The sequence below is a fragment of the Oenanthe melanoleuca genome, chromosome 8 (assembly GCF_029582105.1).
Source record: "Oenanthe melanoleuca isolate GR-GAL-2019-014 chromosome 8, OMel1.0, whole genome shotgun sequence".
In the NCBI taxonomy this organism is placed as follows: Eukaryota; Metazoa; Chordata; class Aves; order Passeriformes; family Muscicapidae; genus Oenanthe; species Oenanthe melanoleuca.
The window spans coordinates 19,719,499-19,746,069 of NC_079342.1; the positions used below are offsets into that span (position 1 = coordinate 19,719,499).

The 26,571-nt window shown below is 44.9% G+C and overlaps 1 protein-coding gene across 1 annotated transcript in view; it reads right to left on the reverse strand.

Annotated features, from left to right (window-relative positions):
* The window catches only part of TRABD2B (TraB domain containing 2B), a 261,638-nt gene extending 254,140 nt beyond the window's left edge, over positions 1 to 7,498 (reverse strand). The window contains exons 1-2 of the mRNA XM_056498084.1: positions 6,810 to 7,498; positions 5,825 to 6,385 (exon numbers count right to left, since the gene is read on the reverse strand). Coding sequence (XP_056354059.1) covers positions 5,825 to 6,385; positions 6,810 to 6,917 — 669 coding nt within the window. The 5' untranslated portion in view covers positions 6,918 to 7,498. The remainder of the gene's footprint in view (positions 1 to 5,824; positions 6,386 to 6,809) is intronic.
* Positions 7,499 to 26,571: the final 19,073 nt, after the last annotated feature.

The following is a 26,571-nucleotide window of genomic DNA, read 5'->3' on the forward strand; positions in this document are numbered from 1 at the left end:
CAAGAATGCTTTGCCAGGAGCTCTGCCACTGATCTCCTCCCTGCAGGAGTGCAAGGTGAGTGAGTGCCCTTGCTTGAGATCATTTCTGGCCTTTGCAATCCAGGAACCTCTGCCTTGCCCAAATGATGTGGGCTGGCTTTATAACGTGGATTGCTACTCACTAGGGAACTGAGGGGAGGCTGTTAAAGAATTTCTGAGGACTGTAGGTTGCACTATACTTGAAGTTGAGGTTTTTAAGGTCAATGGTTCATTCTGTTTATAAGCAAAGCACTCTGGGCCTGGGGAGAATCCTGACTGCTGCTACAACAGCATCACAAAGTGACAGCAAATAACAAACATTGAAAATCATCACTGTGAAAATACCATTTACTAAACAGGGGCTTTTGTACCTACTGGGTTAGCAGCTCTGAGGTGGCAAACACACACAGGAAAAAAATGGCACAATTCTGCTATTTGACTTCTATACACTGGTAAAGTTAAGCTGCCTCAGGTACAGTAGGGACTCCCTTGAGTATCTGCCAGCCTGAGGATTCTTCCCTTTCAAGACCCACCTTACAAAGATGTAATTCCTACCTAATACCAATCACAGGCAGCACCCATAATTTTGCAAACAAATCAACCAGCAGAATCCTCCAGACCTGCTCGTGGGAGGCAGGTACACCTGCCTTGGGCTTGGATGTTACCAAAGGAGGTGTGAAGGATCAGAGGGAAAGGAAGGGCTCATACCTGACCTGTTGTACAAACACTTCTGGCAGTTATATACACAATAAATAAAACAGATGAATTGCCAGCTGCCCCTCGAGCCATCATTAGTGACTGGCTGTTTTCTTAATAGGCATCAAATGCCTGGGTGAGCGTTCCAAGGGGCTGTGGGGCAGGAGCACACAGTCACTGACTGCACAGAGCAACACCTACAGGTGGGTACAGCCATAAAACATCAGCTGCTGATCCTTCCAGGTGTTGCTGCCACCACTGTAGTTTAAATATTTGCATAGTTTCATCCTCAACAGTTCCCCTGGTGGAGACATAAAGCAGCTCCCACTAGTATTTAAAGGGAATTAAATGAAAGGATTTCTATTTTTGTTGTATGAATTTCTACCCTGAGGTTAATTTTGCTGGGGGAATTTCTTTACCCTGGGGCTCAAGGGGGTGAAGGGAGTGATAGTTTAACAAAAGCCATCAAGCTGAAAACTATGTGTGCTATGTATAGCTACATTTCTTTCAAGAACATTCAGCAATCAAAACAGGTAATGCTGTTTTTGATGACTTCTGCTCTCTTCACAAAGCCTGAAATTCTATAAAAGCAAGAAGGTGCCATTTCTACTAGGCAAAAACCAGTTTTATTTCAAAAATTAAAAAAAAAATCAGTAATACTCTCTCATATAAACTATACAGACTATCAAAACTGAACCCTTTAATTCAGTTCAGAAAACTTTGAGCCTGGATCTTTCATTAGGACAAACAAGTAAATTTTTCTCCAAGTCAGTTACACTGGTCCTGTCAGCTTGGAGAATCCCAGTTTTGTGATCACAGAAATGTTTAGTTTTTCAAGGGGACAGGGAAGATGGAATAAAGAGTCCAGGACATGGCCCTGCCTATATATTACTGTATATATTACTGTTTTGCCACAGAAGGTCCAGCTTCGAGGCTGCAGAGCTGTCAGTGACCAAACATGATGGACCACCCATCGGCCTTTTATTAACCAGCACTTGTTCCCCCCTCTAATCCTATCACCAGAGTAATCAAAGCTGCCATGTCCCAGGGTTTGATGGAACAGCAGGACCTGGGAAATGAAGACTGATTTTGTTAACAAAGTCATTCCTGCCCCATGAATGCTGTCTCATTGGTAGAAAGAGGGGAGATGAGGTTTATTTGTGCAGAGAACGAGGCGGCAAAGAAATGAAAGGGAGAGAATAGTGAAGTGTGAAGTTTAATCTGGCACAGTCTGACGTTTCTTTCTTTGAGGCTGTCTCTGATCCAATCAACACTGGTTTGATATTTAACATCTCCCCCTGCAGTTGGAAATGATACCAGCCGGAGGAGACCAGAGTCAGGGCTTCCCAAACAGCCAAAGGGGAAAAAAGGGGGTGCTGGCAGCTCCCCACCAGCCTGACAGCTTTCCCACCAACAGGCTGGCATGAAGCTGGACCCTGACACACAAAACCTCCCTATGAACCTTGGGATTCAGGGCATCTGCAATGAGCTGAATGCAGACTGTCCCTGAGTAGAGCAAGCTCAGGATGGGATGGGAAAGGGATTTTAGCTCTAATGTGGAGGAAGGGCTATGAACACTGTCTGGGATTGGGGAACCTGTTGAGAAACAGGACAAAACACAAGCAAGAGATGCCACCCATCTCCCCAGAGAACAGCAGTTTGGGTAGAGGAGTAAGACCTTCCTTCTCCCTGCTGACTGTACAGACCTTCAGTGGGGACACGCTGCAATCACTCTGGGGTGATGGGGGTCCCATGACAGCCCTGGGCCAGCAGGGAGGATGAACAGACCTGAGCAGCTGCAGAAGCCACCATCACAATTCTCCTTACTCCAGCAACAGCCTGGGAAAAGCTTCCCATCATAGACCCACACGGGAGTCCCAAAGGAGAGAGAAAGCTTAGCCCTATTCCCTCAGAGCACACCTAGATGAGTCCTCACAGCCAGTAGTGGCTGCAGTGCCCCTGCCAGGATTCTGCAAAAAGGCCTGGAATGTTATCTGCCCCTCACCAGATCTCAGCCCTGGCCAACTTGATTTTGCCCTTTACTGGCCACTCTCTACATAAACATCAGTGCTGTCAGTATCTGCTTCCTCTCCTTCACTCACCTCAGCTCTTTCTGTCCCACCTTCCAAGAAAACCCTGAAACTTCAAATACCAAGGAGCAGTGAAATTTCAACCTGACCCAAACCTGCTATGAACTGCCCTGCATCCAGGCTCCCAACACTGCCTTCTGCTGGGATTCAGACACCTTGACATCAGCTCTACCATACCTGGGGCTGGACTTTGAGTGACCAGCAGCTGCCAGAGTCCCAGGAGGTGGGAAACACTTCCCCCCAGGATCCAAGCAGGAGAGCAGCCGGTCAGCAGGAGGCAGGAGGATGGGAGTGATGTGGAAAAGCAGCAGGAAACACTGTGCAAGGGTTTTAGGGGGAGAAGAGCACTAAACTACAAAGTTTTGGGGTTTACAATAGAAAACAATGCTCCCTGCCCTACCTGAAGGAGCTGGCTCTCCAGGAAGCAGCTAATTATATGAGCCACCTTAATCTTTTTATCCAGCTAAGACAATCAACATTTCAAAGCCACGAACAGAACGTTTCAAAGATCGTTCCTGGTCAAAAATGCAAGTGTATCCACTTTCTTTCAGAGCAGATCAAAACCAAGTACCACACCGGGACCACTCCTAGATTTCCTCCTCCTCACGGTATCAGATTAACAGATTTGGTGTATGTAGTCAGATTAAATATTTGCAGTAGCACAAAGCTGCCTTTGAGGAAAAGAAGTAGGGTAAAAAAAGCTTTTTTTGTTTTTTGTTTTTTTTTTTTTAAATTTGCTTTGGGCAAAAATACTGGACCTTGGGGATGTGGGAAACAAAAGCATTGACATGATTCAGCAAGGCACAGTCCTAAAACCTGAATTCTAAATGCAGAAATAATATGCAGTGTTCCTGTAATAGTAATGCTGAAAACAGGTAAAAAACCACTGATGCCCTTAGCAGATTTGGGACTATAATTTATCACAGATGTTCTCATCAAACTGTGCAAACACCCTGCGAGACAAAAGCTGCTCAATTTCTGATTTCCATTTTAGTGTGTTTTAATTATGTGTTGCTTAAGGAAGGCTCCAAGACCTGGAATTGGGAGGTGAAACCTTGCAATAGTAATCCACTCCACTAAATTAGCACAGTAATACACCAAGCAGTAGGACTGCCAGACGGTGTGATAACATTACAAATTACTATTGTTAAACAACTACCCAGGTGTCAGGATGCATAGAAATTTAGAGGAAGCAAGAAAATAAATATCTGGTTTGTTTTGTTTAATTTTGTCTCCTGTTGTTCTGGTGGCCTTGTTCCCAGAAAAAGCTTCAATCTAGGAAAATTCCTCCTGAACATTGATCTATTTCAGCAACTTTGTCAATTCTCTCTAACAATTAAAATGGAATGTATTCTTTTAATCAGCACAAATGTTTTGCATAAATGACTGTCCTTTGCTTGCCAATAGCAGTAATACCTTTACTGTTCCTTTTTAGATTATTTTTGGATCAAAATGAATGGGAAATTTTTGCTTCTATTTAAAAGTTGGACAGGGAAACAATTATGGTTAAAACCAGCAGTGAGTTTTGTACTCTGTCCCTTTTCCTTTCTCTGTTGCTCACTCTCTCTAGAAAGAAAAAATGTAGTATGATTCACATTTAAAAGGCTTCCAAGTGGTATATTTTTAACCAGGTGATTTCTTGTGCTTGATTCTAACTGCCATTTTTCACCTAATACAACCAAACACTATAGGATGTCTGGAATGGTTAATTATTTTTACCTCACCTTAAAGAAGGGGTTCAACAGAGAGTATAGGCACTTAAATCTCTCAGACAGAACAGTGTAAAACTAATTCCTTGATTTGGATGTGTATAAAATAGTGCAAAGGTCCTGAAGGACTTTCTTTTAATTATTTTTGTTGATAAACAAGAAAATACATTCAAAAGTATATGCAACAAATCTTCTCTGAAGGCTGTATGCAGTTAAGACTCCTAGTTGAAATATTGGATGAAGCAAATGTTAGTGAAAGCCAGACTTTTTTCCCTTCAAATGGTTCCTACTGGACTTCACGGGAGCAGGGGGTGAAGGCACTCTAAGGGCATTTTAATCACACCCAAGATTAGTCCTTTAATCCTTATTCCCACATCACCAAGAACTTTTTTGGTCAAAGCAGGACAGTCAGATAAGGCTGGAAACAGACTGATCCAAAACTAATGACAAAAAGCAGGTTAAAAATGAAATATCATAGCAGTAACTGACACCATCTTAAATCTCTCCTGGATTATTTGTTTTCTTCCACACACATTCATTTCCTCAATTTCTAGTAAATCTCATTTCACATAAACAGTTTCACAAAGCAAAGTCAATAGCTGTTACTGTGTTCCTGATTAATCCACTGAAATGAAATAGATCTCATGGCTTAGTATTTGGTTGTTTAAAGCTAAATCCATTGAAAGAATTCCGGAGTCCAGTTACACCAATAACTTTTGTTTCTTAACCGACATCCTTTTCTGTTTGCTGAAATTTACCTGCTCTAAAATGCAATAAACCTTTGCATATTGCACAGTCAATTTCCCCCAGTACAAGGGCAACATGAGCCACTTTGTTTTGACCCGGAGTGACCACTAAAAAGACGACTGACAGTTTGCATGAACACAAATCAATTTGAACAATGTCGAAATTTCTATTTTCATTGTTCATGCTTCATCCTCTTCCTGACAAATACCACAAAGCTGCTTTACTTCAAAACAAACAAACAACAAAAAAAAAAAAAATTCACTTTTTACCCAGCTCTGGGACAGGATGGGAAGCATGTAAGTTTCCCTCGCAAGTGGCAAGTAAGCAGACACACACATTCACACATTTGCCCCTCAAATAAATTATACACATACACGTGCAGCGCTCACCACGCACATCACGGGGTTTCTGCAGGCAGCACGGATCGGTGTGATGGAGAACAGGCAGCCCAACACAAAAGCTGCTGGGGCCCATGAGTGACCACCCCGCTGCAGCAGGTTTGGGGTGCTAGGAGAACGGGCCCCATATCCTGGGATAAGACACGAGGCCCAGAAGCCTCCTTACCTGGGAGAAGTTGAGCCCGTTCAGCGGGTGACACTGCTCCTCCACCCGCTCCACCGCACCCGTCTTCTTCTTCATCCTCTCTGCCTCCTGGGCGAGGTAGAGATCGAGCACGGGCACCCCTCGGGAGCGGATGTCCGTCTCCGTCAAGGAGTTCACCATCAGCATCACCCACACGGGCCTCTTGCGCTCCCAGTTGCCGGCGATGGCGTTGAAGAGGTAGTCGGCGTAGAGCCCTTTGCCCCGCTGGTCCGGGGTCATCCAGTGGGGCAGCATCAGCTTGATGTAGTCCAGGTGGCGCTTGAGGCGGCGGTACAGCTCCCGGGGCAGCACGTCCTGCAGGTTCTCCCCGTGGGGCAGCATCTGGCAGCTGGCCAGCCCCGAGATGGTGTACGGGTCCGTGAGGTCCAGCTCGAAGTAGACGCTGGAGCTGGCGTGGAAGGCGGCCTTGGAGTTGTCAGGGATGAAGTCCCAAACTCGCGTGTAGGGCACGTGGATGGTGCCGAAGAGATAAGCGGGGGGGTCACGGCGAATGGTCCAGAGGAAGGAGTTGAGCTCTCCTTGCTGCGGGGAGCACAGAGGGGCCGGTCAGTGATGAGGGGCACAAAGGCAGCGATGCCACCCTCGGGGCTGCCCACAGGGCAGCAGGAGCGGGGGTCCCGCTCGCTGCCCCCTCTCCTCGCACAAGCCCCGCGCGGGCTCGCATTAAGCAAAGCCCACGGGCACATGAGGCCCGCGCGGGGCTGGGTGCCGCCGTGACCCGCCGCTCGCCCCGCATCCCTCCGGCGCCGCGGCAGCCCCGGGCCGCTCCGCGGGGCCGCCACACCTGCGGGGCCACGCGCGCGGCGCGGGGGGGGGGGGGGTCGGTCCCTGCGCGCGCCCCCGGCCCGCCCGCGCCCCGCGGCCCCCGCGCGCATCCCCCGCGGACACGCGCGCATCCCCCGCGGGCCGGCGCGCCCCCGGCCCGGCCCGGCCCGGCCCGGCTCACCGAGCGGGGCAGGTCGCACTGCCCCGTGTCCATCTGCTCCCGCCGGGCCGCGGCGTCGGGCAGGAACCCCCCGAAGACGAAGCAAATCAGCGTCAGGTTGAGTTGCATCCCGCTTCCTCTCGGTCTCCTCTCTCTCCTTCCCAGATGAGCCTTTTTGGATTTCTAGGATCTTTTTTTTTTCCTCCCCCTCCTCCTGCTCTTCCCCCTTTTTTTTTTTCTTTTTTTTTAGCCTTTTTTTTTTTTTTTTTATTCAAACAAACTTTGCCAGTCCCATCTGCATCTGACAAGTGCAGGGGGAAGGACTGGCTGCCCCCTCCCTCCCATGCTCTCCCCCCTCCCGCCCTTTCCCACCCCCACCCCCTCTGGCTCCGGGCTTGTCAGAGGCGCTGGATGCTTTGGGGAGGACGGTTCTCATCGCCAGCCTCCGCCATGCTTTGGTGTTGCAGACCGGAGACGCTCCTTCCCGCCCCGCCGCTTCGGGAGGAGGTTGGGAGGAGAGGGGCGGGGGGGGGAGGAAGAGGAGGGAAGGGGGAGAGAGCAGCCAGAAAGTAAAAAAGTTTAAAACCACGATTTTTGGACTGTTTTTTTTCTTTAATTCGGCGGTGGAGGAGGGGGTCCCGCGGCGCCCTGCGGAAGGCGGCGGCGCTCCGCGCAGCCGGCCCCGCTCCGCGCTCCCCGCTCCGCAGGCCGGACCCGCGCCGGCGGAAAGTTCCGCGCAGCCGCCCCGGCCCGCCCGCGCCTCCCGCCGCCAGCGGCCGCCGCCAGGGGGCGATAGAGCCCCAGCGGCGCCGCGGCTGAGGGGCGGCGGCGCTTCCCCGGCGCCCGCCCGTCCCGCGGCACCTGCGCGGCGCGCCCCGCGCCTTCAGCGCGGAACCGAGAGCTTCCCGCATCCCCAGGCTCACTCCGTTAGCAGTCAGTCCGGCGGGGCTTGTCACGGGCAGCCCCCGAGGGCAGCCGGCTCCCCGAGGGATGCCCTGAGGCGGCCCCGCTCAGCCCTCGCCGCGCGGTCGGGACATGTCCGGCTCGGCAGGACATGGCGCGGGCAGCGCCGTACCCCGTACCTCAGCTGTCCTACCGGGACCCCCGCCTCCCGAGCTTCACGGCAGGATGCAAGGAAGGAAACTTGTGTAGTTTTCAAACATGCACCATTAGCGATCCAGCTTGCGCTGGGAAAAAGCCTCAGCAACACGACCTGAGGTTATTGTTGGTGACGGGAGCACTTCAGGGTCCCTGGGGTGTGGAGCACTCTGTTGAGGTCGTTGCAAAAGGCGTTTGCGTTCAGCAGCTCCAACTCCCACCATTTACTGTCTGTTTAAAGGGTTTCAGAGCAGAGCACAGGCTGACAGTGCCTGTCCTACACAGAACTCCTGCCTCTCCAGATCCGTTCTGGGCAGGGATGGAGCCCATTCTCCCTGCAGGACACTGCCCAGCCCCGGTATCGCCCTCATCCTGCTGTGTGCAGCAGAGCCCGTCTGTATCCTGGCTTTCCATCACCTCCCGACTGCAAACCCTGTCCAGAACTGGGGAGTTCCTCACTGTATTGACAATGACCGAAAGTACCGAAATTTACATGGTGAAAGTTATTACTGTTACGATGCACGGAGCCAGCAGAGTTTTGCCAAGGACAGCGAGAGACTCAGGCCCACCTGGATGTAAACGTGGCTTCCAGAGAGCCCTGTGTGCACTGTGAGGGACAGCAGTTCTGTGGTGGTTGATGGACCAAAGCAGCCACACAGGCTGCTGGAAGACACTTTGGAACTGCTGTGTGTGCACCCCCTGCACGCTGCTCCTGCCAGGACAGCGTCCTCCTCACCACAGTGTTGGAACCAGCAGCTGCTTTCTAAGTGATGCCGCTCATCCTCTTCTGTCCTCCCAGATCTCCCAGACAGGTAAAAATATCAGGCGGAGTAAGGAACTAATTTTTCCTCATTGTGTTTCTAGTTCTTTAATATTTTAAATATTTCATTTTCTGGTTCCACCCTGAGAAGTATGGTTAAGATAAAGGAAAAATAGAGAAGGACAGAGAGGCAGAAGGTTTTTTAGCACACAAGGTGTCCTGTTGCTGCAGCTGTGTCAAGTGAGACAACTGAGTCATGGCCACACTGAGTGCTGGTGGCCTGGAGCCACCTGTGGCTCCGTGCTGTTGGGATTTGGAGTGGCAGCAGCTGTGTGTGTGTTAAGGCTCATGTGCCCTCCCCACCAGCTCACTTCCCTGGCATTGCTGGGCGATGGCACAATCCCACAAGGATGGGGAGGGCAGGGCCTGGCTTTGTGTGCCCACGGCATCTTTCCCTCTGCAGCAGCCCCACCTTTCTCCCAAATCTGCCTCATCACACACTCGCAGCCCACCCACCCCAAATGTGCAGGGTGCTGCCTGGTCACTGTAGCTGGCTGTGCCCAGACCTGAAATGAAGGTCCAGGGCAGGAAAGTTGTGCAGGCCATGTCCCAGCAGATGTCACACAACAAGGGCTGAGTAGAGTCACAATACAGGATCCAGTTGCTCTTCCCTAAGCTGCCACAAACCATTTCAAAGCTACAGATCTGATGCTGTCACAGCACTGTAACACACAGCTGCATTTGCTGCACCTGGAACAAGCTCTCCTTGCATTCAGCAAGTGCCACTTCCAAAGTGACTTGGCTGCACTTGCCTGGCTTAGTGGCTTTGACTTGGTCTACCCTTTCTCTAGCTCCTTCCCAAATCTCCTCCCAAGCCATGAGAGAACAGAGGGGCCTGGTGGGGCCATCAGGAGTGCCGTGACCCAGGATGTGACGCCCTGGGGACGCCTGGGAGGTCTGTGAGGATGTGAGGCCCTGCTCAGAGCCGGGCGCTGTGCTGTGAGGGAGGCGATTGCCCTCATCGATAGCGTACATATCAAAGCACCAGGGCAAGAACAAACAAACATCTTTGGCACTGTGCTCGTCTTCCATGAGCCAAAAGGCAGGTGTGTGTGTGTGTGTGTGTGTGTGTGGATAGCAAGTTTTCCAGCCGTTTCCCTGAACTCAGCCCTGATGTTGCAAGAACTGTCTAGCTGTGAAAACACGGCCTCGCCTTGATTTATGCCACTTGTGGATAAGATGACTAAGAAGAAGGGGGAAAAAAAAAAAAGAGCAGAACAGGAACAGAAATCCCAGTGGGAGCACGATGAGGGTGTGTATGGATTTGGTGGGACAGTCAGGTTGGGGAAACTGCAGTCAGAGCTTCAGGCAGTAGGAAGAGGAGACCACAAAACCACATGATGTGTGTCATGATGTTCCACCTAAGATACAAAAGCATGCCACGAGTTTTATGAAGGCAACTCTTTGGTAACAGTAAAGAAATTAATTCTTTTGAGAAATCGTAACCTTTTTTTTTCTCCTTCAGATGAGTTCCATATGTCCTCGTGATTTTTTACTTTTAAACACAGCAGTTTAGAGCAAATCTTAAGTAACATTTAGCCTGCGTCTAAAGTAAATATTTACAACAACATTAAATAATGGTGCTGATCTTTGGGAAATGTGTACCTGCTACCGTTTTGTGCCTATGTGGAGGAACAGAGAAGCTTTGTAATAAAGCCCAAGGCTGTAAAAGCAGTATAACAGTGTGATTAGAAGTAATCAGATGGAAAATACTGACTATTAAAAACTGTCAAGAGAAAAGAGGACTAAACTGCAAATGGAAGGCTACATTAGTTTGGTTTAACAAATTTTATGAAAATTAATGGGAGAATTGGCTTTTAATCTTACAAAAGCTGTATTATTTTTGTGGAAGCATAATAAATAGTTATAGCTGTTATTTATGTCATGTATCATTTTCAAAGAACCTCACTAAATAAATATTAATCATTTCACCAGCCACTTAAAGGCAACCACTTTTGGGGTGCAGTGAGGCAACAACTTACCAAGTGAGTTGTGCTAAAAGGAAGTGAAGACAGCCAGATTCAATAAGGAGTCCGTGTGGGTATAAAAAATATTTGTGGAGGCATTAACAATATCTTTAATGAGGCAAAACAAAACCCTAAGGAATAGAGGGTAGATTTCTTTGTTAATGAGAAGCTTGCATTGGAGCTTGTAATTACAGTGAGTTTCCAACAGGTAAAGAAGATTATTAGATCAGAGAGAAAACAGCTTGTGAGGGATCAGTATATGCATGCAGGGAAGTGTAACTTTTTGTTTTTAAAGAATGTGCTCTCTGCTCACTTTCCTCACAGGAAAAACACCATATTGTTGGGCTGTGATGTAGCAGTATTTCCCTATCTCCACTGTGGTGTATTTTCATTTGAAGGTATCCAGTGGGTTTCAGTCTCTGCATTTCTTAAAACCTTCCTGCAGTAAGGAATTCTGCAGGCCAATGGCTCTCTCCAAACCTCTACTGTGTCAAAACTGGAAGAGTAAGAACCCACCTTTTCTTTTTGCCGTAAACAAAGCTGAAGGTGTCTTCTCTTCCTGCCAGAGATGGCAGATGAGATTCAGTCTTGTATGCTACAGATCACAGAGCAGTTTAGGTTGGAAGGAACTTCCTGAGGTTTCTGGTCCAACCACTCTGAGCAGGGTTCATTTCAATGTTAGGTCATGCTGCTGAAGTTCAATTAAAGATGCTAATTAGATTTCTTTACTCTTATGCACAGGTGGCATTCTCTGTAGTTGTCCTGGACTCAAAAAAATATTGAGCCTAAAGCAGTTGAACCACTAGCTGTCATGCCATGACTTGTTATTTGCTGTGACACCTGTGCTGTGATGTATCTGGCAAATAGATTTTCCTGCAGAAGATTGATTTTGATGTTGTAGTCACATAAAACATTGTTGCTCGGTGGTGAAGTTCATGATTTGAAACATCCAGTTGTCAGATGAACAAGCTGACTACTTAAGGCTGCCATGCTGAAACTGCTGAATTATTGTGACTGTTTCAATGTTTCACATCTTTATTTTCATGTGCGTTGCAAGCAATAAAATGTAATCATTGTAGCTGATCTTACATTTTATTGCCTGTTTGTCCTTCTGTGTTCAACTCAGTGTCTTTTGTGTCAGTGTAGCAAAAACAACCAGTCTAGTTCTTGAAGAAAATCCCCTCTCAATCCTGACATCCTCCCTTCTAAGAATGAAGTATGAATTTTGCAGACCAACCAGCATTAATAGCTTGTATTACATTTTGCAAAGTCTCACCTTGTGCTGTGGCCTCTGCAATGACAGACCACATCCTGCCTGAGACTAGGCGTGTAAATAGCTGAAGAAAACCTTTCCCAGTGTCAGACTCTGGAATGCATTCTCCCTCTGTATAAAGTTTAGTCTGCGCTTGTGTGTGTCTATATTATTACCTATGCACACCTCTAAGAAAATGTATGTAGCTGTGTGTGTGTGTTTATGTATATTAGTGCATTCATATATAGGTGTGTGTGTATATATATATATATATATATATATATATATATATATGTATATATATGCATACACACACACAAGATGATGGGATAGGTGAGTGCTGTTAATGCTCTTTTATATGCCTTTCAGTCCTTTTTCCCTTCCTCTCAAAAATACCCTGAATTTTAGCCTATAGAGGCAGGAGCCTCTTCTTCTCTGATGTCCTACCACAAGTATGATGGAGCCTGTCTTTTCAAGATCTTCTGTCTGCACCTGAGACAGAACACTGCTGTTCCGTTCCTAAAGCATATTAAATCAGAGAGATTGTGAAAAAAAGATCTGAAAGCAGCTCATCCAGCTGAACAGAAATAATCTCCCTGCTGCATAGAAAAGGCTGTAGCTGTTTCCATAGCACTACAGATTACCTCCTTGAGGCTTAATAAGCAAAGAGATTTCTTCCTGTTCAACATAGTTCACTGTTCAGTTCCAGAAGCTCCACTTAATTTCATAAACAGTTGAAGCCTCTTTCATGTTTGGAGAATGATTGTGAGTTCAGCTGCTCAAGAGTCCTCTAAACGCTCCACTCTTTATTGTTATTCACTCTATTTTCTTTTCCTGGTTTCTAGATTGCCATTGATCTGTACAACCTGGGTATCATATTATGTTCATTGGCATTTATTAATGAGAAATCTCAGAGGATTTTTTAAGGGAATGAGTCTTTATAATAAGGCAGCTAAACCAGCCCTCCAAAGCAGCACTTCTGAAAGAGAATCTCTGTGTCTTTGGCCGAACCTGGAGCAGAATGTTCCAATCTAATAATTTTGTGTGTATGTCTGATGTAGCTCATTTGCCGACAGCATTCCTATTCTGGTGGCTTGGAACACATAATAGACATGCAAAACGTGCCAATATTTTGGTAATTTGGTGTAAAAACTGCTGCTTTTTTTCTTTTGGAGCTGGTAGAATATGGCTCACATTTGTTGTGTGTGTGTGGGCCTGCTCCTTATTAAACTAGAGGTCCTCTTTTCCAGTAACCACTTCAGTGCTGTGAATCAATATAACCAGTTCAGAAAAACACCATCTGTTGATTGGATAACCAAAAGTCTAGTTAGCTGGAAGTTTAATAGATCACGAAGTCTCACTGAGTCCATTTTTATGTTAATAAATTCCACCATGGAATATTTTCTGATGTCACATGGTAAAAGTGCCCCAAATAAATAGCAGCTGAAGCATTTTCCATTATTTATCGCAGTGTTTTGTGAGCTTAACAATAGAAATTGGCCAGGATCTAAACTTTCCTAATCTCAGAATGCCATATAGTGTATATATTTGGTTTCATGAATCTTAGACAAGTAGGTTTAGAAGGGATCTCATGTAGCCTGGCCAGAGCTGGGTGGACCTCCACTATCCCAACCAGATGCTCATCTCACTTAGGAGAGAAGGCTGAGGGTAGCACTCTGTAATAGCTACTGACCTCATTTCATCATCCTGTGCTGTCCATTCTTTTACTTCAGGTCACTTGCATTACTGGTTTTTAATAGTGGGCCAGCACAAAGCTACTGCTCTGCTGGACCAATGTGCAAATACTTGGTGGGACCTTCCAAGTCATCCTGAGTCCATTAAAAAGTGTAAAGAACAAATTTGCCTGCAAAGTTTAAAATTACTTCTAAGTAAGGCTAAAGAGGAGGACTCTACCTTAGTGCTAGTGGTGCTGAGAGACCCTGAGGCTCAAAGTTCATGCCAGCACTGCAGCAATGCTTTTGCAGGTCATCACAGGGATGGTCTTCTCTCAGGATTTCAACACAGCCTGTGATAGTGTTTCCTGATAAATGAGCTACTGGGGATGCCACAGCCAGTGTGTGCTACCCACTCATGGCCTTCTAGGGCACCTGCTGCAGGAGAAACCTGGCTGCCTCCTTTTATGAGAAATCTGGTTGTGGTTATTAGAAGGGAATCCAAACCATCTCTATGCTGTATCCCTTGTCCTCTCCTCCAGGAGGAAAATGACAGGGAGCTTTTTCAGTACCTGCAGTTTTCTTGTAACACTGCCAGTTCTCTCTCCAAATCATGATTTTCTTCTGCTTTCAGGAACTCTCAGGTGAGGAGCAGTGCATGTGTATGTTGTACAGCCACATACCTGATGTTGAGTCTTACTCATTTCTTTCTGTTGCCTGGAAACAACTTTTGCTTGTTTCAGTAGAACATGTAAATGCACTTAATCATGTGGAAGAAGCTTTGACATTTCAGATCATAGTAATCTTCCCCTTTCCTTCCTCATGTGCAAGTCAAAATTGCTTATGCATTTGAAATCCAGCTGTGCATGCTTGGATCTGTGATACTCAGCCCATACTTTGAAGTTACTCCTGCCTTGAACTCACACTGTGTATATCCATTACAAGCTGTAGAGAAGAATTAATCGAATAAACCCTGATGCTCTGCTGTGCTAAGGCATATCACAATTTACCTATCTCTTCTTACATATCTTCTGATTATTGCAGAACTATAAAGCTCTTCTGTTGTTTCTTTGAAACAAAGTTAAAATAGTCCCAGTAATCCTTTTGGACTTGAGAAAAAAATGCATTTCACACTATGGCAAGTCCCTGAAATGCCTACAAGGGCTCTGCTGAGCTGTCCTAGGGATATCAAGTTTGCTGTGATCTGGAAGGCTATGGCCAGGTCACCTTTTATTTAATCAGTAGGATCCCATTATCAGTTTATCACAGAAGTTACTATTTTCAGGGCTTTTTTTCAGTGCACTCTTTTCCAAACAGTTTGAGCAGACAAAGAGAGAAAACTGTTTTGGAAGTGTGTCTGTAGTGCATATTGGTCAGTCCCAGTTTATGTCTAATCACTTTTAGTCTGTCTGCATGAGGAGTTAAGGACTAGTCTCTCCTCTTGTTAGCACTGATCATGTGGAAAGTACCAAGAAAGCAGGGGAAAAAAGCATCAAATAAAAGAAATGTCATAATTTGGCAAGAAGAATGAGCTCTCCTCCCTTGTTAGAAAGTAGCCTTGTTTTCATGTGGAAGTGGATCTTGCAGGCACTGTGCTTTCTGAGAACATCTTGCATCTCTGTATACATGCCTAGCCCTGTGATGATAACTAGTCTCTAAACATGAAACAAAAGGATGAATTATGTCTGTATTTCTGTCAAGAGCAGAGAAATAGAGCCAAAATAAACCTAGAAGTTTGTAGGGTGAAGGAAAAAGAGAGACTTTTTTTGAGAAGCAAAAAGTTACAACTATTTAGATCTCATTGGGATGATGTTCATTGGGATCATCAGTCACACTTTTTGTTGTTGTTGCTAACTTACACATGCACATAGAAACTGCCTTTCATGGGTGGAAAATGTCTTGCTTATTCACAAGCCCTGTAGAAATAAACATCATTTTATATATATCTGTACTGCTGGCAGCGAGGATTTCATTTGTCATGCCATGTGCCAAGCTTTCATTAGTCAAAGTGTGAAAAATCCCATTTGCTGTGTTTTGGAGACGTCCCATTGGAAGCATTTAGAGAGCAATTCACTGATCTTTCAATCTCTGGAAAGGAGAAGGGATCCCCTGGGCACTGGCCAACAATGTGGGACTCAGGGGTTCTCTTTCAGTCCTCAACCTTGTAACCCATCCTCTTTTTGACTCTGAGCAAATTGCTTCATCTGTCCACATCTTGAATCCCCAGTGACAAGGATCAGGCTTTCAAGTCATAAATTTGTTCAGTAGCATAAACTGAATATCTCAGATGCTAATATGGTGGTAACCACATGGTCAGACTCTTCAGGCTAAGTAAGTTTGATAAATGGAGGCAAGTCTGGGTCTGAACATAAGTTTTGGAGAAGCTCCAGAGCGCAAACAGCGCGACTCTTTGATGTCACTCTACACTGTCACAAAAAACCAAGCACACTTTTCTGCATGCTTGGATCTCTGCCACTGCTGAAGTCCAGGTCCTGCTCTCTGAATCCCAAGCCTACCTCATGTGGGGGCTGATACAGGGAGGTAAGATCCCTGCAGTGTCCTCTCTGAATGAGGTCACTGTGAAGATAGTAAAAAGTCATGGAATAAGTAGAGCTGCCAAGGAAGTGGCTTTGGCTTGATGGATTTAACTTTGTGAAACTGTGCATATACCCACAAATCTGCAAACTTCTGAAGAGTTTAAGGTCTTGCTCCTACCTGTGCTGGTGAACTGTCTCTATGGCCCCTATTCATCTGTGTGAAATAGGAAGCATCTAAAAGCAAACATGAGTAAGATCAAACCCTGCTTATTCAGATGGAAAGTATTGCTCTAGTCCCCTGGGAGTTTGTTTTCTTTTTTTTAGGAATGGTGTTGCCAAGTTCTGGACAGAATTTACAGAACAAATCTCTTGACATTGTAATTCATTGCAAAGGAGATCTAAGTTTATCAACTGAATTATAGCTGATGGAGCCTTATATCAATTCTTTAAGTGTCCTTTTGGCTTCTTTTTATGTTCCTTCTCTGCCCTCATCAAGATGCTCAATGAAAGACTTAAATCTATTTTCACCTTCTTTAGAGGCACCAACGATAAAGCAAATGAAATATTATTCTTTCTGAGTAGTAAATTTGTAGCAGGCAATAACAAATCCATGAGAATTTATATGGCCTTTTGCCAAAGAAACCAAGGGTTTGAATCCATATACTGAAAAATATATGCATATCTATTCTGGTGTTTAAAGAGCTGTGAGAAATCCTTTTCTTAAGTGAAATGAGAGAAAAGTCCCCCAAATCACCTATGACCTTCCTTTTAAATCCTGAGTGTTGTCAGAAGTTTAAAACTTTATTAAGACTTTCTCATGCTTTTAGCTCCATGACATATCTTAAGAGGATGCAGGTATGAGAAGAATGAAGGCATTGTAGGATCAAACAGCCGAGCTCCCATTATCCGTGCATGGGATAATGTGACTCAAGGCTCAGTGTCCATGTCTGCCCATGGAGATAAGGTCTGGAAGCCTGACCAGATCTTCCCCTGAAGGAGCCATGGGAGATGGCAAGATACTCCCTTTGAACTGGAACAGCACCTTTGTTCCTAAGCCAAACTGCCCCAGGTCTCCATCATCCTCTGTTCATTATCTGTTGGTAGCTGTGTCCTTGCTGCCATTATCTCAGCCAGCTTCCCACAAAAGGCACTGTGCTCTTCTCCCAGGAAGCCCTGTGTTCACGGGCTAAACGCTCTGTTCTCCTCCATTGCTTCTCTTGTGATTCAGTCATGTTGGAGGATAAATGAGGTATCAGTATCAAACCAGCCTGGACCCCACTGAGATTTCTTCCTCTAGTCTTGGATTTGAACTCTCTGTTCTGAGAATCCTCTCAAGAATGACTGACTGTGGCAGTGTCTTGCTTGCTTGGACAGCTCAGATCTTCGTGGCTCAGTAGTTAAGGGAATCCACCACATCTCTAGATGGACATTTCCCAGGCTGCCTGCTAGGGCACGGCTGGGGATCATGTGCCTGCAAAGCTTTAATATTGCTGGCAAATCCCACCATGTCCTCACCAGTCCTCGTTTGACTACGCATGTGGAAGTCTTCAGACATGTCTGCAGTCAGATGCTTGCCGTGTTTTCAATCAACACAATTCAGTTTTAAATTATAGCTCTAAGAGCTTTTCAGGCTGTGCCGACAAGCCTGGTCCTTAAAAAAAAAAAAAAAACAAACAACAAACAACCAAGCTCCAAACCAGTGTGCTTTGAGGAGAAGAACGGAGGGAAAGTGACATCCATTCTGGGAAGGAAGAAGCAAGAATAACAAAATCTGGCACCCTGCTCTGTGTTTGCTCTAATGATGCATCTCCATGTGCTTTGTGTCCTTTGGTAACACTGCCCTTTCCGTGCCACGTTGTGGATCGTCAGATGAGGAAGCTTGGCCCAAAATAAACGCCAGGCTGCTTTTCATCTCGGGGATTTGTTTGTGCCAAGCGCACAAAGTAACTTCTTTGTGGCTGTTTGCATTTGTCGTTCCAAGTTGTCTGAGCACTGGGTTATAAATACACACCACCGATTGATAGCCTCAATATGTCCAGTCGGACGAGCTTTGCGTGCTGGCAAGGAAAGGATTTGGCTTGCCTTAATTATTTTTGTTTTAATACTTTTTAAAAATGTTTTATATAAATCAAAGATACTGTAAATATAACACAGGAGGAGCGGGTTCCTTCCTTACCCATATTTTACACTGGGTTTCTGTCCAGTGATATTAGGTAAATTTTGTTTTATATGTGTATTCTTTACAGTCATGTATGTAAAGGGGTGATGTCAAGTTACATATGTAATTTAATGCTATTGGCATTTTTAATGCAGAAATCAAACGAAGTCAGAATTTTATCAATTTACCTCCTCTTAGAGGAAATGCAAAGTATGAGAAGAACATGAAAAGCTGAGTTGTTCTGAGCTCTCTGCCTTAGGAGTGCTGTCCTGGGCCTGTGACAAGGCCAGTTAATCACCGGTGACTCTGAGCAGCCTGAGCTAAGCCCTGAGTCTGGGGGACTCTCAGCCAAATCCTGACTCCTTCATCAAGGAATGTTCAGCCTTCTAGATTTGCTTTATTTCTGTGCCCACCCCCAGCCCCTACCACTGAAAAACAATGCTGGTGAAAAATGCCTCTTTGGGAATTTAGTTTGTATGGAAAACATTTTATTTTTGTATCCAAATCTTCCAGTCTGTGTAGGGTTTTCCATTCGCTTTCAGCAAAGACACTTTTTCACTGTTTTTCTCATCCAAAATTCTTATTAAGAAACTGAATGCTTTTACCAAAAATGGGCATCTTTTCCTTCTCCTTTACCCCTTTCTCCATTCACTACATCCCCTGAAAGCAAGCTAAATTAAAGAAAGCACATTTCTCTTAAAAAATTCCCATGGAATTGATTTTGTTGTGGTTAATGTCTGCTTTGTCTGTCTTCTGTCTGGAAGAAAATTCCTTGAAACATTATCAGGCAGTGCATCTCTACAGCCCAAATGAGGTTCTAAACATCTCATTTATTCATTTATATGATAATCCAGTAACCATAATCGTGGTCACTGGCTATATTGAAACAGTTGTGCAACAGTCGTTTGAAAACTGGATCCCTTTCCAAAGGTCTCAGCCTCCTGCACACTTCAGGAAGAATGTGCTTACTGGATGCAGTGAGATGCCATGTGTTGTTATGTATACATGCACATGTATGTTTTTATTAATGTATACATATCTGTTGATGAAATATGTGCATGTGGTTGGAAGTGAAAAATCACAATGTCTTGTGCCTGATTTTAGTTTTGCTGTGAACCAAACTTTTCCAGGGTGACCTGGAAACAATCTCCATGCAGAGTAGAAGACAGATAGACCCAAGGCAATTTTACATGGTGATGACTCAGTTTTCCTCTCAGGTTCTGGTGCAAAAGGAGAATATGAGGCTATGTCCATGCGTGGCAATGTGGGAAGGCACGTGCTGGATCTGTGTGGACTGAACTGGCCAGCATCAGTCAGTTCCAGACAGTCTAATAGTGAAAGAGCCTTCACAGAGTGTGGTTCACACTGAAAAAGCTTGAAAGAAAATGGATCTGTGGGTCTGTGTCCCTTTGTAAATCCAGTCTGCAGAAGTGGGCTTCTTACTTGCACTTATTCCTGTGTGTGTAAGTTAAGGGGAGAGTAATATAAATTGAAGCCGAATTTTTTTCTTTGAAGTCATTAACACCCACCCACAAGCAACAGGAAACAGACTTCAACTTTAATTAGTACCAACACATTCAAAATTCACCGTATATTTGCCTTCAAGTGCAGCAAAGCAGCTTCAAAGCTAAAAGCTTCTTCACTTTCTAAGTAATAATGAGGTATTAATGAGGTAATTAGGGGCTTGTAAACATGGTGTCAAAGAGATATGAACTAATCACCAGCAACAGGAAAAAGACAGATCCCTCTGACTTCAGTGCTCTGCGCTCTCCCTAGGCCCCTGAGGCATTCTGTGCTTGTAAACTAATCCACAAAAATGTTCTAGATTAATTCAAAACACTATCCTCTTTTTAATTCCCTTACTGTCTTCAGGCTTGTTTCTGAATAGATGCTCTGTGTGAAGGCTTTTAAATATGCACTTTTGTTATTGCAGTAAAACCCAGATTGAAGTTCTCTTGCACTAAGCTGTCAATTTATATTTGGCTTTCTTCTTAGATACATATGAAATACTTTTAAATAATTTGTTGGAGTATTTCTTGCAGTTTATTTCCTTTTAGGCTATTTAATTAAAAAAATAAAGCATGTAATTTAATTAGAACTGACAAACAGCATGAATTTGCCCCTAGAATTTGAAATGTTTGCATTGAAAATGAAGGATTAAACACACCAGTTAAATCTTGGAGTGATGCAGAGAGGGCAGGGACAAACATTTCCCCTCACAGATTTGTTAGCTTGAATGTTGGACTGGGATTAGTGCAATGTGATTATATGAGAGTAGAATGTCTTTTTCAATTCTCATTTCCTTGTAGCAATAGAGTTCCGAGCTCATCTAGCTAATGCTGAATTCAACCTGTCATGCTGCTTTCTGTTGCTAAAGGAAAACTCACAGCAGGTTTATCCACGGTAAGATATCAAATGCTGTTCTGCTGTCGTGACAGATTTTGAGGTTACCCCTATTAGAAAACCATAGAATCATAAAGCCACTTGTATTGGAAGGAACCTTAAAGATCATTTTGTTCCAGCCCCACTGCCACCTTCCACTAGACTGAGTTTTTCAAAGTCCCATCCTTGGCCTTGAGCACTTCCAGGGATGGGGCATTCACAGCTTCTCTGGACAACCTGTGTCAGTGTCTCACCACCCTCACAGGGAACAATTTTTTCTTAATGATTTCAAATAATTTTGTATATTCTAAGTGCTTGTAGAGAAAAAAGAAAAAGAAAAAACCCTACAATATAAAAAATGTCACAGATATTCACAAGACAGGTAAAGGAAGCTTTAGTATAACATAGGCTGAAGAATTTCATAAGCTGGGAGCAAACACATCCTCACAATATCCCTGACATGTACACTTGAAATCTTCACATGACAGTTGAAATTCTGCCCTCTCTGCTTCCTTCAAATTATCTCCACAGATGGTATTGCTCCACAACTGGAAGTACTACTGATTTGAGTGAGGATTTTTGGGTATGGCATGTTGTCTCCTGGAGATTAGTGTAAAACTCCATATCCTTTCTCTGTGTGATCTCATTACATTCAGCTCTCTAGGGGTGAAAAGTGAGTTCACTAAACCAACTTATTGTGAAAAAATATTTTGAAACATAACACATTGTGGTTTGATCCTGCATTCTCACAGGTATATGTTGGAAATCACTTGGTTGAAGTCAGTAACGTGTGTTAAGCTCTCAGAAGTAAAAACAGAATGGAGGCTCTAATAGTTTTTTCCTACAGCAGGAATTTGATCTAATCCACGGGAAAATTGTACATGAGTTCAGCACTTTGCCTAGTAGTGTGCAGCTGATTGTAACTCTGAACTTGTCCCTCCACAGACCAGTCAAAAATAAGAAGAATTCTTATAAAGATTCATGTCTGCAAATGTGAAAGCCAGTACTGGAGCCTCCAGAAATTCAGTTTATGGTTTGATTTTTCAGCAGTGTTTTCTTCTGAATATTACTCACCTGTCACAGCAGCTGGTTCTTGTTGCAGAAGAGATTAATGAGTTTTCAATGCTGTCACAATTGGCTGTTCTAGAGGTTAGCTTGCAGAACTTCATAGAGCTTCTCCTTCACCTATGCCCATCTAATTTATGGCTGATTTAGAAAACTTCATTATTTATTAAAACATTTGGACATTGAAGAATCAGCCTCCCTGTGTGGTCCTGTGCAGTCTAATAATGGCTCTGCCCTCAATATTGATACTTGCAAAGCTTTAGCTTGTACTTGGATATGACCAAACCTTTTTTCTGGATATGAAATTTTGCAACATGGAAAAGTGAAGCAGCCCTCAGGTATCCCGTTGTTTTTGTGGCAGGTTTTGGGGAAGACACCACACCTTCCATGCTGCATGTAAATTCCCAGATCAGAAGCACACATACTCCTGGCTTTCACCCAGAGCTTTGTGCCTGGGATGTCATAGCCACATCAAGATTTTGGTGTATGGTTGTGGGGCCAGGAAGGTTAACACTTGGGTGAAGATTTCATCAGCTCTCATTAAGCAAACACACATAGGCCAGTGTCACAGCCTTTCCAATATTTCTTCCCTCGAGCACAAGAGCCATTGATATCTGTGATGCTATCAAGAAGAGACCACAGCTACAGATAGCAGCTGCAAACACATCTTGGGTGGTTCCTCCCAGGCAGACCAAGTGCCTGAAACCTCTGACTCCTACTGTGAGTTGAAAGGAGTTTGGGACTGGTCATCAAATCACAGCTCTGGCCTGGAGTCCCAAAGAGGAGGGAATCCCCAGCATCCTGCAGTAAGTGCATGGAGCAGAGGCCGACGTGTGGAAGGGGGGGCAGCCACAGCATCCCCATTTCAATGTGTGAGACAGCAGACTTGCCTTGATAGCTCAGAGCTGCAGTGCTGGGGACATTCCCTTTCCTTCACCTCTTTCCTTCCTCTCCTCCTGTGTTAATCCTACGTAACTCTCTCTGCTCTTTCCATCCGGGCGGGGATCTAAAAAGACCCCTACAGTTCTGCAGGGCCTCTCCTGTTTGTGTGTAATAATACAGGATGGCTGGACCATTAACACCTTCTCTAAGCACAGCATGTTGGAGCTGCAACATTTTCCAGCTTGGGCTCCTTAGCCAAAGGGTATTGTGTGTGCATGCTCAACTTTTCTTTTAAAATCCCAAATAGGGTTTTCTTTTCTCTCTTCCTTCCAGGTTGTGTGTGTTTTTGCTATTGGTATCCATGGGACTTTTCCTCTTGTGTTTCCTTAAGAGGTAACTGCCTGGGGTCGTTTTTTTCTTGTTTCTCCTTCTCCCCACCAAACCACAGTTTCTGGGAGGGTGGTAACTGAGAAGGAGGGGCCGAGTGAGTCTGCAGAGCCATAAGTGAACCCTTAAGCGGAGCACTTTGCTTGGAGATCATTAGTTCAGAGATCTGAAGTGACATCTGCAGTGTTCCACCATCTGAGAGGTGGTAGATAGGCATCCATCACAAAAACATGATGCAGGCAGGTTACTAGGGATTTATGACTGACTTGGATTCCCTGGAATATAATAAAGAGAGTTGCCACTGAAACCTTTTTCAAGCTTGAGACATTTCTAGTAGCTCTGTCACGTACATACTTTGGAGAATCTAAGAAGGGCCAGCTCAAATCCCAGCTGTGCTCCTGGACTGGCAACTCAGGGGTATGGGAGAGGATCTTTGTGAAGAAGGTAGGCAGGTAGAGAAAATGAGTTTTCACTCCAAGGACACACCTTCCTGCATTGACACAAAGGTATTGTAAGCATATAACCAAAGCTTTGTGTCTCAGAGATACATGGCAAAGAATGACTTGTAAGTGCATGTGAGGTTGGTCTGAAATGCAGGTAAGCAGTGAGCAAAAAGCAGTCTGAGGGGGAGGGTTCTCTACAATAGCAGAGGTGGCTGCTCCCTCCCTTCACATTAAACCCCTGCCAGCAAAACTGAGGGGAGGAACTTCAGATGGATCAGTATGTGTCTTGTGGTTACTGACAACCCAGCTTTTCTAAGTGGATAGGCACATCTTTATAAGAATTGAAATTTTACTGTCTACATGTAGCTTTCTGGGGTAAATTCTTGCTTCATCAAAACTGAGAGTCATCCTTCTCACCTGGGTGGGTGCAGTTCTGTCTCCTGCCTTGAATAAGGGAGATTATACAAGAAACTGGGATAGGCCAAAAGCATCTGTAATATAACACTAGCGAGAGAGAGCAGTTGCCAGAGTGATTTTGTCACCTGCACTGCAGAGATGATGTGACCAGAAATAGGTCAAGCCAGTGACCCTCCACCTGAGCTTGGACCTGCCCTAAATCACACAAATTACTGTGGGAGCTGTAAAGCTGGAGCAGTGTCTGGCTATGAGGTGAGCTGTGAGCTAAAGTGCAGAAGCCATTGATGGCTCTCCTGTGAGTGGAGAGTCTCTTGAAGATCTCCTTGTGTCAGAGTGGTCACCTGAGGCACAGTGAGAAATGACCAGTGCCAGTTAAGAGCTTTGTTCCCTTCTGTCCTGGGCTCTGCAGGGCTGTTGCTGAACTGCTGGCATTTTCCATGCTGCAGTTCCCTGGCATGGGAATGTGTTAACAGTCTGTTTAGCTGGTCTTTGTAGACTACAAGCTTTGTGTATGCATATGCTGTGAGAGATTTGTCAGAGCCTTTCCTGGAATGGGGTGCTGATTAGCCAGGGCCTCCTGAGAGCTTGTAATGGAAATCAATATAATAGTTGTAATAACTAACGATAACAAAGTCAAGAATGGCAACAAAAAGCTTCAGAGCACAGTGTCCTTTGATTTTGAGGCTTTTGAAGGGGAGCAGAAAAGAATTATTTGAGGACATAATAAAGGAACCCCCTCCCTTTCATAGCACTCCTCATGGGAAAAATATTTTATTGAAAGAGGGTATGTTAGCCAAAGCAAGACATAAATATTTTACTTATTAGAGCACAGGCTGTTTCTCTTCTTGTTGGCTCCTTTGCCAAGGCTGGCCTCAGACAGAAATTTGCAGTGTCCATTTCTGTACTGTGTGGAGGGGGAACAGGGGGCATGGAGACCCAGGCCATGAACTGAAAGCCTGCCAAAAAAAAAAAGCCTTTCTTAGAGAAATTGTCTTGCTCATAAAATGTGACATTTGCATGGCAGTTGCTAAGATTGTTTTTTCTTCATAAACAGAGCTTTGGAGTAAAGACATGGAAAGCCCACTGTGGATTGAACTCGGCAAAGGTATCAGATCTCAGCAGCCAACTTGACAACAAAACTAATTACCCTGTAAGGGCAGAACAGATACTGCCACCTTTCCAATACACACTGCCCTGTGTGAGCTCTCTGATGTCTAATAGGGCTTAGGCTGAGCACGATCTCTCTCCCTGGGAGAGCTAATAAGTTTTCATTCTCTTCTACCTGACTATTTCCACAAGATGTGGAGAAATGTGGGATTACTGAGCTCTCCATCATCGTTGCACTTCATTGTGTCAGATCATCTTAAGAAAGGAGATAGACAGGAAGGCAGAAATGCTCAGGCAGCTCAACTCACATAACGAGTGAAATCATAGGTACATTTCCTTCCCATTAGAGCTGTTCAATCACTTTGAAAATCTGTCAAGGAAAACACCTCTAAGTTTCCATCTCAGAGTGTCCTTACACTGGAGGTTGTGAGACTCTGAGTGTAGGGGGCACTTGCTCAGAGAAGTGGTGCTTTCATATGCTCCCTCCTGTAGGATGTGTAAGTGTCTGGTTCTGAGCACAGATGGATCCCGGGTGGCAGTCTTTATCTTGCTATGTCCAGTTTTTAAGGGTGCTGTCTGCACTGGTAGTTTGTGGCACATGTCCAGGGAAAAGCATAAAGACAAGATGATATGCATAGTTTCCCAAAGTCTTCTCTCTCAGCCTCTGGAAAATTGTCATTCAGACACATTGAGCCAGAAGTGCTATCTGTTGTGTATCTCTGTAATTGATTTATTGATTTTTCTTCTATGCCTTTGTCTAACTAACTTTTGAGCCCATATAAAGGGCTGACATGTGGCAGAGAGCTCCAGAGTTTAACAAACTCTCTGAGGATGTAAAAACCTCTCTCCCTTCTTCTGCTCTATACATACCTCCAGCTTATTCTAGCTGGCATCAAACACCTCTTGGAATCTGCAAGGTGCTGTCTATCCCTCACTGCTCACACAATTCTCCCTCAAGGCTTGAGCATACATGTTTTCTACCCTCAAGCACCTTAGTGCAGTCTCACACAAAAGTTCTCTAGCCCTTTTCTCCCATATCTCCTATTCCAGTTTTACTATATCCTTGGCTGTTCAGGATGAAAACTGCCAGTTTCCCAGGGCCAAGCCAAGGGTTGTTTGGCTTGTAGCATCACTTAGAGAAGTTTAGCGTTTGTTCCATGCTTGAATTCTTACTGGTGAGCTGAAAGAGGGCAAGAAAAGGTGATCCAGAACCTGATATGGCTGGTTTCTGCTCTATCATGTTTACTCTCCAGCTGCACTGTCTGGAATGAAAGCAGGTTCAATTGAATTAGAAGTGGAGAAAGTTTGTCAGTGAGTTGGCAGATAAATTTTGCTTTACACCATGGAAACAGATATGGTAGTAGAAATCCTCACTAGTCAGGGTGCATTCTCTCCAGCTCTCTCTGCCAATGAGGAGATACAGCAAAAGCCAATTTTTTGCTTGCCTGGTACTGCAGTGTGAATCTGCTTAACCACGTGTTTATCCCCTGGTCTGCAAATGCTTTTCAGATTGAATTTCTGTTGGTGAAAATAGTTCAGAGGTGACTGGTTACTTTTTAACCCCTGGAAACTGCTTTCACAAAGCTTTTTTTTCT